Below are 18,567 nucleotides of genomic sequence, written 5' to 3'. Positions count from 1 at the left end.
CACAGAAGGAACAAGCCAAGCGTTTCTGGAATGAGGTTTTATTGCTTTCATTTCCAATAAACTCTCTCTCTCTCTCTCTCTCTCTCTCTCTCTCTCGCTCTCTCTCTCTCTCTCTCTCTCTCTCTCTCTCTCTCTCTCTCTCTCTCTCTCTCTCTCTCTCTCCTCCTCCTCCTCCTCCTCCTCCTCTCTTCGCTTTCATTTGAGCAGTGTTTGGGCCTTATGAAACTATCTGCACATTTTAAAGCTTTACTTCTGTGGACTAAACTAACCTGTAATATACAGCTGTGGCTCATTGTGTCTAAGGTGAATGTTTTTTTTAATTTGGTGAAAATTATATTTTTAAAAATGACAGTGAGGGGTGTCAGTCTTCTCACAGATTTGAATAATAAAATATCCTCTCTTCATTATCAAATGCTACATGGTGATCGGAATAAATGCTGTAGCGAAAAACAATTTTCATGCGTTATGGCACTTTAACACTATAAATATAAACTCAGCAAAGAAATATACACTGTAAGGTTCATATATTTTATCCCTTGCCTCTATATCCCAAATGCCTTTTCAATTTCATTATTGACCATTCAATCCAACATGGAAACAAACAGAAATACCCAGAATGGTTTTGGCACATTGGCTTCAGGAACCCAACATGGTTTCAGCTGATAGAAACAAAGTCTAAAACATAGAAACATAGAAATTTGCACTATAAAAACATGGCACTGAAATGGATCTGCCTCCTTTTAGAGGCATCAAGTGACACTTACGGCTTAACAATTAAACATCGCTTACAAAATGAGATCCTGTAAAAGCCCAGTACAAAAAAACGCAGGAAATGCTTGTTCATGGTGTGTGTGTGTGTGTTTACACTAGAGGAACACGCAAAAGCACCTCTGTGTTTATGAGGAAAGCTGAGTGTTTAAAGGGGAATTCCACCTCTCTTCATCTCTGAGCCTTTATTAACACTTTCAGTTTCTCCAGATAATGACTTCAGTATGTCAACACGTGCTATAAATAAGCCCATGTGTGTGCTAATAAACCTTATGTCATAGTCAAACACAATATCATGAACGTAGCACCTTGGAATATTTGAGGCTGTTTAATGAAGTCCATAATTCCTCCATGACCCGTTCTCTGTTACTCGCTCTTAAAAATAAAGGTTCTTTACTGGAACTGAAGGTTCCGTTAAGAACATCCATGGAACCTTTTCATTGCGCAAAAGGTTCTTTATTGTGGAAAACGTTTTTTTTTTTTTTTTTTTTTCAATGTTCTTCACACAAAATAAAAAAGGGTTATTTTTAGAACTGATCACTGAAAGGTTCTTTGGGGAACCAGAAATGGTTCTTTTATGGCATTGCTGCAAGAAAAATATTTATTTTTATTTGTATAATTTGTATATTTTGTATAATAAAACTGTTATGTAGCTTAAGAACCTTTTAGACACACAAGTATTTTGGCATAATTCCAAATGATAAGAATAAAACTTGCCTGAGGCTGATTTCTGAACTTAAGCGAGTGGTGACATTCCCCTTTAATGTCATATTATGTCATTTTAAAAACAAAAGTCAGTCACAGAAGTGACGTTGTCATAAAGCACACACACACACACACACTGAGATATATATATGTCTGCATGGGTCTGTTGGTGTGTGTTGTGTTCTGTCCAGGTCAGATGGCAGTTTCTGTGGGGTTCAGACGGCAGGACCTGTCCGGTTCTGTCCGGTTCAGTCCGGTTCTGTCCGGTTCAGATAGCGGGTTCTGCTGGCAGAGACTGTAGCACTTCTGATCACTGTCATCCATCTGCACAGAGATGCAAATCTTACTGTCTGACAGCATTAAGGGTGACAAATGCATGACAAAATGGCCGACGCCCAAAATGCCCGATATGGGAAATTGGGTTTTGTTCGACTCGACATGCTTCACCGAATCTGAAGAGTTTTTGGCCAAACCGTTCAGAAGTTATAAGCAACAAGAGCTTTTTTTTCATATCTCCTGACCACCGGGTGGCACTGTGCCGAAACTGCGCAGGGCGCCTCACGTCATGGCTGTCATAACACACACCAAGTTTGGTCAGAATTGGCTAAAGCGGTGCGGAGATATAGCCTCACGTTCACTTTTGGTGTGCTCTTCGTCAAATTCCTTTATTCGCGCTATTCGAGAACGGTTCGACGAATCCTTGAATTCCATAACTTTTTGTCGGCATGGTGTGAAGATGATCTGGTTAAATATTGTTGAAAATTGGAGCAACTGCCAAGGAGGAGTTCAAAAAAGTAGTTTTTTCTGAAAATGTTCATGACGGAAAATTATGTTTTTTTCCTAGTCTTTACGGGTCTAAAGTTATTAGCATAAATGTGAGTGCAGCTTTGGACAGCTGGTGGCGCTACAGGGATTGAGTTAGAGACTCAGATTTGCTCCGGTGACATTTCAGACTCTCCTCTATCTGTGTGCCAAATTTCATACAGTAACTTTCCCACATGCGGTTCTATAGGCTGTAATAATAATAATAATAATAAGAGCACTAACGATTACAGTAGGTGCTTATGCACTTTCAGTGCTCGGCCCCTAATAATGCATAATTACATGCAATAACCCTAATCCTAACCCTATATAAGTGCATGTTGTTAATTCATATTACTCAGTACTTAAATACATAGTTACACAAGGAACAAGGAAATGTAAATATTAACAACATGTTTCGGGTTAGTTGCTTGTTATCAAGCATAATTTACTGTTATTACTAGAGGAAGTACATGTAATATACTGTATGTAACAAGGACACTGTAAAATAAAGTGTTACTAAACTAATAGATTTATCAGTAACATATTCAAGTGTACTTCTCTGTAAAATAATGAATTTTGCTGTACCTTTCGAAAAAGTATTCACTCTCAGTTCTGAAGTAATAAACGTGGGATTTGAAGTGCAGTTTGAAGACGTGATCTTTGTGGATGTTTTCTGACTCTCCAGCATCTGTTATTGTGTAACCCAACAGCGGCAGACTGGCCAGCGGGAACTCATCCTGACAGAGAGAAGAGAGAAGTGAGCGCGAGTCCAGGTATTTCACACACATTCACAGAGTCACAGAGTCACAGGGAGGCCTGTGTGAGCAGTGTAGGCCAAACGCATTACACGCTACTTGAGTTACGTAATCAGATTACTTTTCAAGTAACTAGTAAAGTAATGCATTACTTTTAAAATTTACAACAAAATATCTATTTTTCTGTTTTCCCATTTATTGACTGACAGCTCTCTCATCCCAATGTTGAGAGAAATCAGAGGCGCTGTGTGTGTGTGTGTGTGTGTGTGTGTGTGTGTGTGTGTGTGTGTGTGTGTGTGTGTGAACATTATGGTTATTGTAGTTCTAGACTAAATGTGAGTGTGCATTTACTCATCTCACTTGCACAAAAAAGATTCAGTATTTCTCAAAATGAATAAAATCCGTTAAATGCAATATCAGACTATGCAAACCTCCAATAACTAAATATGTTAAATAAAACAAATATTTTTATACATTTAATCACTTTATTGACCAATGTACTTTATATTTACTACTAAAAACGACTTTATATATTTCGTTTTTATTGGTGAAGTTAGAGTTGAAAATTAAAAAGTTAGTTTGAGCGGCGCCCTCTACTGTACAATTGTGTGAATTTGCATTTCCTTCAGCCTGAGGCTTACTGTTTCAATTTTGGTGTGAAAGTGTCTTTTTACATTTGCCCAAAAATAACACTTTTTTATTATAAAATGCCCAGCAGGTGAGAAAAAGTAACACAAAGTAAAGTAACGAATTACTTTTCTTAAAAAGTAACTAATGCAATTACTGCAATTTTCAAAGTAACTTTCCCCAACACTGTGTGTGAGTGTTGCCGTTTTACCTCGTGAGTTTTGTAGAAGAACAGGGTGAAATTGGTGAAAACCACCCAGAGTTTCTGCCAGCCGTTGCTGTTCTTGAACTTTCTGAGCAGATTTCCTGAGAGCTTGTTCTGTAAGGACACAGTGAAGTTTATGAAGATGATGATTTTCACACTGGTGATCGTGCAGATGTAGGACTGGTACCTCTGTCGCTATGCTGAAGTCCAGCATGGAAACGCTGGTGTTGCGATGCCAACACACGTGAGCCGTAGTGTTGCCGCGATGAAGAGTGTTTGCTGAACTGATGCCGTGTCGAGGCAAAGATGTTCGAGACCCACAAACATCCTCCTCCGACTCCCCTTCAGACGCCCCTGAGGATTCTGGGAAAAACCCACGACTATATCCTGAGATACATAACTTTGCCATTCAATCATGACATTACTAAAACACACTAACATTTGACAAAATGTTCTACAGTTGATTTACCTGAGTAAACAGCTGATCATCTGCACTTGTAGTGTACTTCAAAATATCAAACATATATTTTTTTTAAAAACTGTGCATGCAGATACAATAATATTAATGAAATAAGAGGTCACTTAAGTGCAAGTAAAGAGATACAATTTCATGACTGTTTCTTCACACACTTAAGTAGACTTTGTAATAAGGTCAAATAATAATTAAAAACTTTTACTTTAATGTGCATTTCAAATCATAATGTTTTAATATTTTTTTGTCGTGCTTTAAAGAAGCACACTTTTTGATGTGTTGACTAACATACTAAGAAAGTACTTGATTATCATTTTAACTGTAGTGTGTTTTTACATTACATTTAAAGTTCATATATGTACTAAATCACAACTTTATCAGTACAAATATGTGATTACACATATTTAAATACATGACATACAAGTGTCAATAGAAATGACATTAAAGTATATTTTAGTTGATCATAAATGCTTGTCAGTACATTCAGAAGTAACTTTAACCATATTTCAAGACAATAGAAGTAATTATGAAATTACATACTGAATAAAGATATATTTATGTCCTACTTAAGTGGGTCAAAAACACTCTAAAGTTCAACTAATTTCATGTAATATAAATTTAAACTATAATACATTTTCACTTGATTGCAGTTAACATGCAAATAAGTGTCTGAAAACATTACATTCAGTTCACACCTAATTATATTCTTTTAAAGTACAGTATTGCCATAATAAATACTCTTTTTAAAAGTATCCTAAAATGTACTTGAAATATATGTAAAATGGAATATATACCATAAAAAAATATGAGCAACCCATTGTACTTTCATAATGTGACATATTTCAAAGTGAAAAAGGATATTCAATGAGAAAGGACTTGATTTTACCCACTGAAAATTAGTAATTAGTCATTAAATTAGTCACTAAAATAAATGTATAAAACAAAGGACAGTCAATTCAGAAGCACAGCAAAATATGACATTTTGATGAAAGCATGTATTACTAAAGTAAATAGGGTCAGTTTGAATTTGATGGTAATTAAATCTTGTAAGAAACTTGTCCAGAATGTGTGATGATGGGATTATATGTGACTTACTGACATCCTTGCTGGGAGTCAGCAGGTCAGAGGTCGATCCGTTCGCCTCTTCAGCCATGTCGACCGCCATCTTCAAATCCTCCATCCATTTCTCCATTTCTGACTCTGAACTACAAGACACAAGAAACCTCAATGCTTTTTTACTCATCCATCAAACGTGGACCGCATCAGATGTACTGGACCGATCAATTAAAAATGTGTAAACAATGAGCACAGATGCGATGTGAGATTTTATACAATTACTACACAGTTGACTTGCTTTCTATTACTGTACTGGGGTGCATTTCCCAAAAGCATCGTTAGCTATGATCTTAAGTTCCGTCGTTATCAGCAGTTCAACGATCCTGCATTTCCCAAAACCACAGTTTCAACCGACATCTGCAAACAGCATCGCTAAATTGTTGTTGCTTGTTGTTGTTCGGAACGACAGCTCTCCACCTGAAGCACAGTTTTATCTTTCATTCTATGTACAATTTTCACTCTACGTCTTTCAGCGTGTCAAGAGAATTAAAGCGCCATTAGGAAGAGTGTATGGGAATGCCGGAGGGTCATGAGGGCAGGAGCACCTGTAGATAACCAGAGGCCCCTGGGCTACCTTAGGGCCCCGACCCCAAATACAAATGTCACTAGGTCATTAGTCAATACATAGACATTTAAATTTGTGCTCATGTATGAATATATTCAAATTACATAACTTTAGGGACTTTTCTTCCCTGTTTTTCTAGCTGAAAAGTCCTTAATAACCTTAATTCTACATAATCAGATTATATTTTTAAGTAACAATTAAAGTAATGTTACTTTTCAAATAAGTAAGGCAAGTTACTTTGTTTTCCATGTATTGACTGACACCTCTCCTGTCCTCATGTTGAGGGAAATCAGGAGAAAAGTGTTGTGTGAACTGTGTGAACATGATGGTTATTGTAGATCCGGACTAAATGAGAGCATTTACTCCTCTCACTTGCACAAAAACTGTCACATTCACGTTAGTTTGGACTCATTATGTTTTGTCATCACCTGTCTACGTCACTCATTTGTTATCACGATACTAATCACGTTCAGCAGTGCACTCATCAGTCACCATCATTAACACCTGTACATATGTTCAGTTCTGTTTCAGTCCAGTGTCCGGCATCGTCTATGTTCAGTGTGGGTCGCTATCCGTTTGCCTTCCTGTTAGATCTTTAGAGAATAAACCTTTTGAACTGAATCGTATACGTCTTCCTCATCTGTCTGCCAGCAACCACCCGTGACAAAAACAGATTCAGTATTCCTCAAAATGAATAAAAACAGTGAAATGCAAACTTAATATGTTAAATTACACAAATGTGACCCTGGATCACAAAACCAGTCACATGTCGCACGGGTATATTTGTGGCAACAGCCAACAATACATTGTATGGGTCAAAATGATCGATTTTTCTTTTATGCCAAAAATCATTAGGATATTAAGTAAAGATCATGTTCCATGAAGATATTTAGTAAATTTTCTAGAACATAAATGAACAACTTTAAAGGAGATTTTCTCAATGTTTCGATTCTTTTACACCCTCAGATTCCAGATTTTCAAATAGTTGTATCTCGGCCAAATATTGTCCTTTCCTGACAAACCATACATCAATGGAAAGATTATTTATTCAGCTTTTTCGTGATGTATACATTTCAATAAAAAAAAAAAAGACCCATGTGACTTGTTTTGTGGTCCAGGGTCACAAATATACTTCATGCACTTAATCTCACTTCATTAATTAATGTCTTTGCTGATGACTTTCGATCCAATTCAACCATACTAATAATCAAAAATTACTTTAGAGAAACATCATGTTTTTTTTATTGCTGAAGTAAGAGTGTTGAACTTTCTTCTGCGATCCAAAATTGATTCATTTTATTTAGTCTCATGTTCCCTCATGCAGGTGCGCATTAATGCACTGGCTTCCATGGGCTATTTGATCCATCAAATTAACCGAGAGCAGCTTTAATACTTGAGTGAGAGTGGAGCATGAAGACCACAAAAACTGACAGGAGGAAGTCTGTGCGTTAATGCACCCCTGCATAAAGGAAAACACGCGACTGAATAAAACGAATGGAAATAAGACAACATAGTGTAGAACAAGAATAGCGAAGCAGTCGTCAGATGCCATGTTCAGTATTCACATCAATAATCTAACATTATTTTGATCTCAAACCGATTCATAGGAAGAAGCTTTCACACCACCACCTGCGTGACGTCATTATCAACAATGTGGTTCAAATAAGAAAGTACGACAAAGTTACTACGGTTTTGGGACTAGCTAGTTAGTTTCTCCAAAGGGAAATGCACCCCTAGCTGTCTGCTTGATGATACACAGATACTGCGAATGATTCTTCAGCATTACCATGCGGCGACCACCAGTGACTGCTGCTGTACCGTCAGTGTGAAGGAGTGCGGGACGCCCCACTCATCCTCACTCTCCCGGATCTGAACACAGCAAACACACACACACACACACACACACAGTCAGTTTCTCATGGCTGGATCAGCATGCCAATCAATAACATCAGCACAAAGAAAGACTGATGAGTTTCTTACTGTCATGCCGCGTATAGGGAGTTGTCTGTGCACTGTAAACTGATTGGTTGAAGTTATTCCTCGAGTGCTGTACATCAGGACATCACTGAACTGGCTCCACATAGAAAGAGAAGGAAGAGTTAATCAGAAATATTTTAAAGAGTTTAGTGTTAGGTGGTGTTATGGAAAAATTTATCTTTTCTCTATATTTTATTTTCAATGATTTAACAAATGAATGCCAAACATTCATTTGTCTGTATTTTGAGTTTCTTTTATGATGTTAGTACAGTTGCAAGGGTGTGTGTGAGACTTCAGAGGTGGAAAGATTCCCGGGGGTAGGGGAGCCACAGGGGTTCCTCTGTTTCTTTTGTTTGGTGGGGGCTGTAAGAAATAGCTTTGAGGAGAACATTATAAAACTGCCAGCCAAACACCTCTGAGGGCTCTCACTCCGCCTGCAGCTGGACTGTGGGTAGACTGGGAACATTTCTTGCAAGAAATAAATATCTTTTAAGGACAATTTGAATCTTGATGTCTCTTATGCCTGATGCTGTTCTGTTAGTTATTGTTTTTGCTATTACAGGTGGTGTTCATTTTGTCAGCTTGCACTAGTGTGAACCCTCTTTCGGTGTTAAAAAACTACTGTCAGGATTTACTAAAGACACACAGTGAAAGATTTGCGCTGAAAAGGTGTGGACAGGGTTATTTTTGCGGCTGACCTTATTACATACGCATTTGTAGGAGTTTCCCTTTCAGAAGCAACATTTATGGGAGGAGATTATTTAATCACGCATGTGATTTAGGTGATTTACTAAGTGTTGCGCTAGTCAATTTACTGGTACCTGCTCCATTATTTACCACCCCAAAAAAAGCATGTCTTAAACCAGATGCTAATTTGCTCTGTGTTCTTTAATTTGGGTTAGTTATATAGTTATCGTAATTATCTTAACATAAGAACAATACACTCTTAAAAATAGGGCTCTAAACGTGGGCCTAGACTATTTTGTTATGTTTTGTTTATGTGTGTGCGGCAGTCGTCCATGAGGGGCTGCCGCTTTTACTTTCGTTTTGTGTTTATTTTGTGATGAAAGTCTTTAAATGTTCTCCGGTTCCCGCCTCCTTCTTCCCATAACAACATTTTATTTTTAAGAGTGAATGGGAAGTCGCTACCATCATATAAACATAGATGCGTATTGTATGCGTATTGTGAAATCTCACCAGGAAGAACATGCGCTGTTGAAGGCCTTTTCCAGAGAGTTTGCTGAGGCAGCCCAATCTGATGAGCTGGCGTCCCGCCGTGGCCAGATGCTCAGCACCAATCACATCCTTCTGAAGTTCCAGCAGTTTCTGATAGTTCTCGATCTCCTCCAGACCAGGATGAAGCACAGCCTCCAATTCACACACATCGTCCAATGCAGCTAGAACACACACAAGCACATACAGTATGTGCACACAAATAAACACACCAACATTCAGAAGTCTGGGTTCAGTATAATTATTTATTTGAAAGAATTTATAATTTTCAGTCCGTAAGGATTCATTAAATTGATCAAAAATGACAGTAAAGACATTTATATTGTCTTATGAATATATTCATTTCAATGAAATATTTCAGTTTCCACAGAAATATGAAGCAGCACAACTGTTTTCATACATTGATAATAATCAGAAATGTTTCTTGATCATCAAATCATCATATTAGAATGATTTCTGAAGGATCGTGTGACACTGAAGACTGGAGTAATGATGATGAAAATGATGCCACAGCCTTGAACCACCGCTGAATGACCGGGATCCTGTCTCGGTTCCTCAGCAAAACATGAATGAAGTGAGAAATGCCGGTCATATTTATATTTATCATATTCATCTACATTCCCTCCTTCAGGGAACGGGGGTTACATTAGTATCCTAGATGTTTTACTACATATTCACATAGAAATCAGCTATTTTACATCATCTGTATTTTACAGATTTATATATTTATAATTATTTTAATGCTTTGTCAGTTTCTGTATAGACACTTAATACGGTACATAATTGAAAATATACAATGTCTTTTGTGTTGTTTCTTTACTTAAATATAACTTGGTTTTTTAATTCATGTTTATGTTTACAAGTTTTTATTTAAAAAAATATTTTATGTTTATATATTTTTATATTATATTTAATATTTTTTTTCACACACACACACAAACACGCACACATACATACACACACAGTCTCTCACCTCTGCAGTGGCTGTAGTCGGTGTGTGTTGGCGGGTGGTGTTTGCAGAGTCTGTCGAGGATCTGTCTGTAGTGCAGCAGGCGATGTAGAGGACTCAGCAGAAACACGTTTAAAGGAATGTAACACACCTTCTGCATCTCAAACTCACGGCACACGAGCTCCAGCCGCCGGGACACAGCGCACACTCTCTCCAGCGCGTACACACACTCTGAGCTCTTCTGCAGCTGAGCTGAGAGAGGCTAAACACACACACACACACACAACACTGTCACTAACAGCACTGATAACAAAGCATCTGCTCAATATACACACACACACACACACAACACTGTCACTAACAGCACTGATAACAAAGCATCTGCTCAACACACACACACACACACACACACAACACTGTCACTAACAGCACTGATAACAAAGCATCTGCTCAATACACACACACACACACACAACACTGTCAATAACAGCACTGATAACAAAGCATCTGCTCAACACACACACACACACACACACACACACACACAAACACACACACACACACACACATACACACACAGACACACACACACACACACACACACACACACACACACACACACAACACTGTCACTAACAGCACTGATAACATAGCATCTGCTCAACACACACACAGACACACACACACACACACAGAATCACCTTCAGGTGCTGTATGGTCTTCAGCAGCAGGTCTCCTACATGCTGGAAATCTCCTTTAACCTGCATATTGCAACGGCCTTCCCTAAAATAAAGCACACACACATTCAAAATATCCTGTTCTGTGGTTAACAGGAGTGGAAGGGTTCGGAATGACATGATGGTGAGTCAATGATGACCCAGTGTTCAGTTCAACTTCTTGTGCACTGTTTAATCATTAGTTAATGGTGTGGTTTGACCAGCAGGTGGCGATGATTATAGACTATGCTAATAAAGTGTGTGTGTGTGTGTGTGTGCTTGTGTGTGTGTGTGTGTGTGTGTGTGTGTGTGTGTGTGTGTGTGTGTGTGTGTGTGTGTGTGTGTGTGTGTGTGTGTGTGTGTGTGTCTCACCACAGTGATAGTCTCTCCTCGAGCTCCTGGAGGAAGTGTGTGTGGTGGGAAAGTAGCGGCTCATAGGTGGAGCTCAACAGTGTCTTCAGGGTGTCAGGAACACAGTCCTCTTTCTCCAACACCTCCTGAAAGGACTAACACACACACACACACACGCACACAGACCTGATCCACAGTCTCTGATGACGGGTGAGTGTGTGTGTGTGTGTGTGTGTGTGTGTATCTGATGAAGAGCTGTCCATCATTTACCGCAGAGATCAGCTCCAAGTCCTTCAGGAACGTCCTCTCAGTGCTCAGCAGCTCTTTAGCAATGAAGTACGCCTTATCAGCGGGACAGATCTGCACAAACACACACAACACCACCACAATATATCACAATGACCTTCACTATACTACAGTTGAGTCCTGGAGAGGTTTCATTGTGCATATAAACACACACATACAGTGCATTCAGAAAAGAGTCACTATAATGAATGTACACTACACTTTAGAAGTTTGAGGTCGGTGAGATTTTTTTATGTTTTAAAAGAAGTCTCTTCTGCTCACCAAGGCTGCATTTATTAGATCAGAAATACAGTAAAAACAGAAAAAAGTGAATATATGTTAAAATGTAATTTATTCCTGTGATCAAAGCTGTATTTTCAGCATCATTACTCCAGTCTTCAGTGTCACATGATCCTTCAGAAATCATTCTAATATGATGATTTCATGCTTACATTTTTTTTTGAGGGAAAAGCATTATTTTGTAACATTATAAATCTTTATTAATCAATCTTACTGACGCCATATTTTTGACAGTTGTGTGAACTGAAGCTTCAACTGTATTCTCAAGACAAGGGTATTTTCATAAATGTCAGGTTGGGGCCAGTTGTCAGGTGTTTTATATGTTGTAACATGTTCCTTTTTATAATTTAGCTGATTCATAAAATCATAATGGTTTTACTGTTTGCTGAAGCCATTAAATAGCCAATATAGGCTATTACAGCTTCCCAGTGTGACAACTTACCCCTGTAGTGAACAGAAACCGAGTTTTCAACTAAAACTAAAGTGTGACAACTAGCCCCGGTCTCCCCTATAGCCCTGTATATTCATACACCACATATTCACATTATAATCCAACAATACCATAGCAATTCCATGGTTCTGTGTGCAAAATACCACAGTAACACGGTAACACTTTACAATAATACATTAGTTAATGTATTGACTAACATGAACTAACAATGAGCAATACATTTGTTACCATATTAGTTCATCTTTAATGTCAGTTCATAAAAATCCAGCTGTTCATTGTTTGTTCATGTTAGTTCACAGTGCATTAACTAATGTTAACAAATACAACATTTGATTTTAATAATAGATTAGTAAATGTTGAAATTAATATTAACTAAGATTAATAAATGCTGTGGAAGTATTGCTCATTCTTAGTTCATGTTAACTAATGTGAACTAATGAACGTTATTGTAAAGTGTCACCAGTAACACTTTATTGAGTGTAGATTCAGTGACACACAGATCTGACCTTCCTCCTGTTGTCCTCCTCTTCATCAGTGCGTACGGCACCAGTGTCGTTCAGCATGGGGGAGACGAGAGGAGACGGCGTCGCTCCTCGACAGTCTTCAGCGAGACCATTAACTAATGTGAGCGAAGCACACACCTCCTCTGAGAATGAGACACACACACACACACACACACACACACGATGATAGTTAGCACAGATCTGAGGCAGATGAACAGCATACTGATAGTTTCAGTATGTGATTGCTGCTCATTTCACTTATTTTAGCATGCAAATATGCATCAATAACAAAAAAAAGCACAAAAAGTACCATGATATTACCGGAAAAAAAGAAAAAAAACAAGTAATAAAAACTCGTTGAGTGTTTTAGCGCAATTTTCTGACCTCATGGGATCACAACACTAAGAGATAGTAAATCTTTTCCTGGATTTTTTTTTGTGCGTTCCCGAGATTAGACCTTCCTTAACATAATGCCGAAAACCCGAAGTCTCTAGGTGGTCTGGTTGAGGAGTAGATAGAAGTGCAAGATTGGTGCGTACAGACAGAACAGAAATCATGAGTTAACCAGCGCAATTTTGTCCGGTGGAAAATTGCGCTAAAAATAGGATATGAACCATAGGAGTGACGTTATTCTTTGGAGGACATAGTACAGGAATATGGTGATTATACAAAATCATGATTTTTATCAAAATTGTTGTACCATGGTACTGTCATAGTACTCTTGGTATAGTTTAGTCTAAATGGATTAAAAACAAATAAAAAAAGAGATAAATAATTAATAACTTGAGTGTGCATGTCTATGTTGATGGTCCGTCTAGAAGTGCACTTCCCACTAAACTCTACTCCTACAGGAGGTGTTTCTCAGTACTTGCCCAAATCCGGCTCGTGTGTTTCCTTAGAGTAGAGCAGTCATGATGAGTGAAGCCTGACACACACACTACCATGATGAGTGAAGCCTGACACACACTACCAGTCAAACGCTTGGACACGTTTCTCACAAGCTCAAAGCTCTCTTACTAAACGTTTGGAAACCCCACTCCTGGAAACAAGTACACTTTAGCATACTTTAAAAACTTAGTAGCCTACTTACTACAGAAATAACATACTTACAGTTACACTCTTAAGGAGTCCCTGTTACAGTGTAATGATACATTTAAGTACTGAGTAATAGGCTATTAATAACTACTGTACTTACTATGGGGTTAGGATTTCAGTTTCATGCAATTATGGATAATTGATTGTTATTACTATAGTAACTACATAACGTGTAAATGAAGTATTAACAAATATACTCAAGTGCGAACTGAATGTAATGTTTTCGGACACTAAATCACATGTTAAATGCAAATGTAATATAGTTATTATTAAATAATTATTAAATGCAATTAGCTGAACTTTAAATAAGGTAGGACTTAAGTACATCTTAATAGAAGTAATTATGAAATTACATATAGTCTTTGAAATATAAACTAAAATATACTTTAATGTAATTTCTATTTAAACATTTATGTCATGTATTTAAATATATTTGTAATTACACATTTGTAACAATGATTTTGTACATTTAAAATATATGAACTTTAAATGTAATAATCAAGTATTTAGTGTGTTAAGAAACTGTCATAGTAGTGTCTCTCTGTAAGTGCACTTAAGAGGCCTCTTATTTAATCAGTATTATATTATCTGCAAGTAATAGTTTACTTTTTTTTTTTTTTACTCACGACATGCTATCCGGCAACAAAGGATTCCATTCATTATGCTAAGCTAAGCTAGCGGCGGCGCTGCCAGACTAAATCAATGCATGCACTGAGACAAAAAAGCGTTTGCCCACCTATCTAAATGTAGAGGAGACGACGAATAATCCCTATTTAAAAAAACGGTGGCATGTTCCTTTAAGATTTGAAGAACACTACAGCTGCATATGCAACACAATGAAGTGCACTTGGCAGATGGAGAAGGTAAATCCCCAGTATACATGTGAACTCCTTTAACAAAGTTATTTAGTTGAGTGAATGAACAGAGCTGGAATCAAAGAAGAGCGTTTGGATATGTTTCACGTTTTGGTCACTACATAATAAGCATATTTCCATTTCTGTTATTTCATACTTTTGATTACTTGAAAATATGAAACATTTTTATAATAAAAAGGAACATGTCCAAACTTGTAAATAGTGTACATACAACACAAACTCATCCATGTAAACCACACAAACAAAAATAAACAATGCATACTGCACCATACGTACATGAAACGTGAACTAATGCACGTATACTGCACTTCATATACACATGTGTGGACAGATAGCGAGACATGCGTTGTGCAGCCACAGACAGCAGGAGGAGTGTGAGGGGTGTGAGGGGTGGGATCATGACAAATATCAGCTTCACAAGCTTAAAAAAAACAATTCCTGAGTCTTAAAAGGCCAACTGTAACTTTATTGACACTAGTGCACAAAATACATCGTTAGAAAGTCTATGTGGTTCATAAAAAGCAGCTGAACCAAAGGTCATTGAGAAGAAACAGGCAGGAAACATCAGAACAGAGAAAACGCTTGAACAGTGCTGAATGAGACAGAGGAAGAGAGGGAACGGCCATGTTCACAATAGCAGATAACACACTACCATACTTGTTTTGCAGTATGCAGCATGTAATATGTCCATTTTATGTATGCATGCAATAGTAATGCAGTAATGTGCAGTATACAACCAGGGCACACTGCGTAGGATACTATATTCTACAATTTCCAGTGTAAAAAATTAATTGGATGTAATAACGTCTTTTTGTTGGCTGATTATTTGATCAGACTGACAAAATGTAACATATTCTTACACAAAATGAAAACTGTAGGCCACTTTCTGGATTAAACGTGCCTTAGTACAGTATGTCAACAATATGTAAATGTTTGTTGCATAGTTCATTTTTCACATGTTTCATATACTATTTTTCTAAATAGTAAGAAGTGTGCTATATGCAGTATGCTTGTGTTCCATTGTGAACATAGCCATTGTGTGAGAAAGATCATCAACATGTCATTCACACAAATCAACAGCAGGTGGCGTGATTTTTCTCAGGCCATGAAGCTGATGGAATCATTATGAATACAAATACTGGTGTATAATTTGATAATTGTGTGAACAAACAAAAGAAGATCAGTCATGTCACAGACATACAAAAGGATATTCAAATTTTCATGTGTGAAAATTTCCCAGAGTGCACTGCTTCTCAGCTTTCATCGAAACAGCACAGAACAGCCATAGGAAGGGAGAGCATGCAGCGCAGCATTTAAAAACACCAGTGGTTACAAAGATTCATTCATTCCATTTTAAATGCCAGCAGAAAACATAAGCATTTATTGATCATAAATGGCAAGGATGACAAGCTCAAGCTGTTTCAGAAAAGAAAAGGTATAAAACAACAGTGAATATCAGCCAATAGTGCAGTGACATCAAAGCTGAGTGTGAAATCAGACAGGGATTAGAAACACTTGTGCTAGGTGGCATGATCACACTTTCGTTGTTTTTTTCTGACAATGAAATCTACAGCAGGTATGCAATTTTTTGTTGAAATATCAAAAAACCTAAATGAAATGGCCTTTCTAATCCCTGCTGAAGGATAACGGTTGAACCCACGGGTAAGGTAAGGTGGAGGTGCTCAGGGAGGGAGGGAGAGTAAAACACAGTAGCCGCGTTTCCATTACAGATTTGCACAAAACTTTTGCTATATTTTCTAAATGTCGATAAAAAACTTGTAAAATGATGGCGTTTCCATTAACCGATGTTATGCGACTAAATGCGAGTCATTTTTTTCTTGCGCGATAAGTCATTCCAAAAATCACGGCTGTTACGTACGCCAGGTGAATGTGGAAAAAACATTTCCATTGCAGTTTTGTGAAATATACCTTTTTCGAATTGTATGATTAACCAACGTAAAACATTTTTGCGATACATGGGAGTTTTTGTGAAATTGGCGTATTTCCATTGGGCGTATTTTCAATTCTCAATTTCAATGTGCGCAATTTGAAGGGTAATGGAAACGTGGCTAGTGAGACACAGACACAAATGCTCTCATATGACACTTTCTGTCTATAGACTGACCCATCCCACAGCTTAGAGACAGTTCACTCAAAAATGAAAGGTCTGTCATTGCTTACTCACCCTTAAGTCACTCCAAACCCATATGGCCCAATGTGACCAATAAACTGTATAATTCTGTTGTACTCTAAAAGAGCAGTGCGAACATTCTTCAGAATTATTCCTTTTGTTTGAAGAAAATAAAGGTACTACATGAAGGTAAGTAGCCTATATAATTTCATCGACTGAAATCTCTTACTGACAAATACATTCATCACAATTCTGACACAACAGGAGAAAAAATCTTTATATTCAAAAAGTTTACATTTAAATCTACCTAATTAAAAATCATGCAGGATTTTATAAGATACCATTAAAAATGTCCAGTCTCTGAATCTGCTGGTTTCTCGCAGTAAACAGAGATATTTCCCAGGCTCACAATGAAGACCATATAAAGCTCTTTTGCAAAAGCTGAAAATGAGTGAAGCTTCAAAAAAAAAAAACACACTAGGTCCTTTAAATGCTTCATTGAAGATCAGCTGAGAGTGCCAGCACACACATACAAATGGCAAACTGATGTTTAAGAATATTAATGAAGATGAAGCTCTATACCAGGGGTGGCGAACTCCGGTCCTGGGGAGCCTCAGTCCTGCAGAGTTCAGCTCCAACCCTGATAAAACGTACCTGCCAGGAGCTTCCTAGTAACCCTTCAGACCTTTGCTGTGTTCGAAATCGCCCCCCAAACCCTCATTCACTATTTCCTACATTACTCCACTAATATAGTCCACTTGAGGAGTGAATGAAAACGAGTGAGTGAATTTGGACACTGAGTGTGCCGGAAGGGCAGTCGCTTTTGCATAGTTTGTGCTTGCTGTTTAATAATTAATTGAAACATAGCAAACTGGCAGCTCCAGGACACCACTACAAATGGCTGTCCCCTCAAATAGTGCCCTATTTGAGGGTATAGGGGGTGATTTCGGACACAGCCCTTGATTAGCCTGTTGAGGTGTGTTTGATTAGGGTTGAAGCAAAACTCTGCAGGACTGTGGCTCTCCAGGACCGATGTTCACCACTCCTGCTCTATACCCAGAGTAGCCAACCCTGCTCCTGGAGGGCTGCCATACTGCAGAGTTTAGCTCCAACCCCAATCAAACACACCTGATCCAGCTAATCAAGGTCTTCAGGATTACTAGGAAATAACAGGCAGGTGTGTTGGAGCTGGGTTGAACTGAAGTCTGCAGGAGCAAGGCTGGGTACCGCTGCTCCACACCAGGGGTTCTCAACTCTGGTCCTCAAGATCCACTTTCCTGCAGAGTTTAGCTCCAACCCTGATCAAACTCACCTGCCTATAACTTTGCCGTAATCCTGAAGATCTAGATTTTCTTTGTTCAGGTGTGTTTGATTAACTCTGCAGGAAAGTGGACCTTGAGGGCCAGAGTTGAGAAGGTTGCTACACATACTTGTATAAAAAAGGGGTGAGATCCACTTTCCTGCAGAGTTTAGCTCCAATTAAACACACCCAAACAAGATAATGAAGGCCTTCATGATCGGATGCTACAGGCAGGGGAGTTTGATCAGGGTTGGAGCTAAACTCTGCCGGACTAGAATTGCCCACCCTTGTTGTAAAAGCACAACAATCATTTCAAATGTAGGATCCGAGATCTATTTCCTAACGTTATTAAAAAGCCTAAATGGTCAAAAGTAATGATTTATG

General features: G+C 38.1%; 1 protein-coding gene across 3 annotated transcripts in view; it reads right to left on the bottom strand.

Annotated features, from left to right (window-relative positions):
* Positions 1-323: 323 nt before the first annotated feature.
* LOC311087761 (FERM, ARHGEF and pleckstrin domain-containing protein 1) overlaps positions 324-18,567 on the bottom strand; it is a 44,496-nt gene continuing 26,252 nt past the window's right edge. For 2 of the 3 annotated variants that reach the window (XM_084121165.1, XM_084121164.1), the window contains 13 exons: positions 12,786-12,925; positions 11,514-11,603; positions 11,265-11,398; positions 10,878-10,959; positions 10,201-10,438; positions 9,192-9,391; positions 7,998-8,087; positions 7,804-7,886; positions 5,432-5,541; positions 4,052-4,227; positions 3,871-3,978; positions 2,863-3,014; positions 324-1,797 (listed from right to left, as the gene is read on the bottom strand). In XM_084121165.1, the coding sequence (XP_083977291.1) occupies positions 1,722-1,797; positions 2,863-3,014; positions 3,871-3,978; positions 4,052-4,227; positions 5,432-5,541; positions 7,804-7,886; positions 7,998-8,087; positions 9,192-9,391; positions 10,201-10,438; positions 10,878-10,959; positions 11,265-11,398; positions 11,514-11,603; positions 12,786-12,925 (1,679 nt within the window). In that variant the 3' untranslated portion in view covers positions 324-1,721. Of the gene's footprint in view, positions 1,798-2,862; positions 3,015-3,870; positions 3,979-4,051; positions 4,228-4,333; positions 4,370-5,431; positions 5,542-7,803; positions 7,887-7,997; positions 8,088-9,191; positions 9,392-10,200; positions 10,439-10,877; positions 10,960-11,264; positions 11,399-11,513; positions 11,604-12,785; positions 12,926-18,567 lie in introns of all 3 variants that reach the window. The other variant, XR_014607367.1, reaches the window with a different exon arrangement.

This window comes from Abramis brama (assembly GCF_963993115.1).
Source record: "Abramis brama genome assembly, chromosome: 8".
Classification (NCBI taxonomy): Eukaryota; Metazoa; Chordata; class Actinopteri; order Cypriniformes; family Leuciscidae; genus Abramis; species Abramis brama.
The sequence above is the reverse complement of the archived record's forward strand: the minus strand, read 5'-3'. Positions and strand labels throughout refer to the sequence as shown.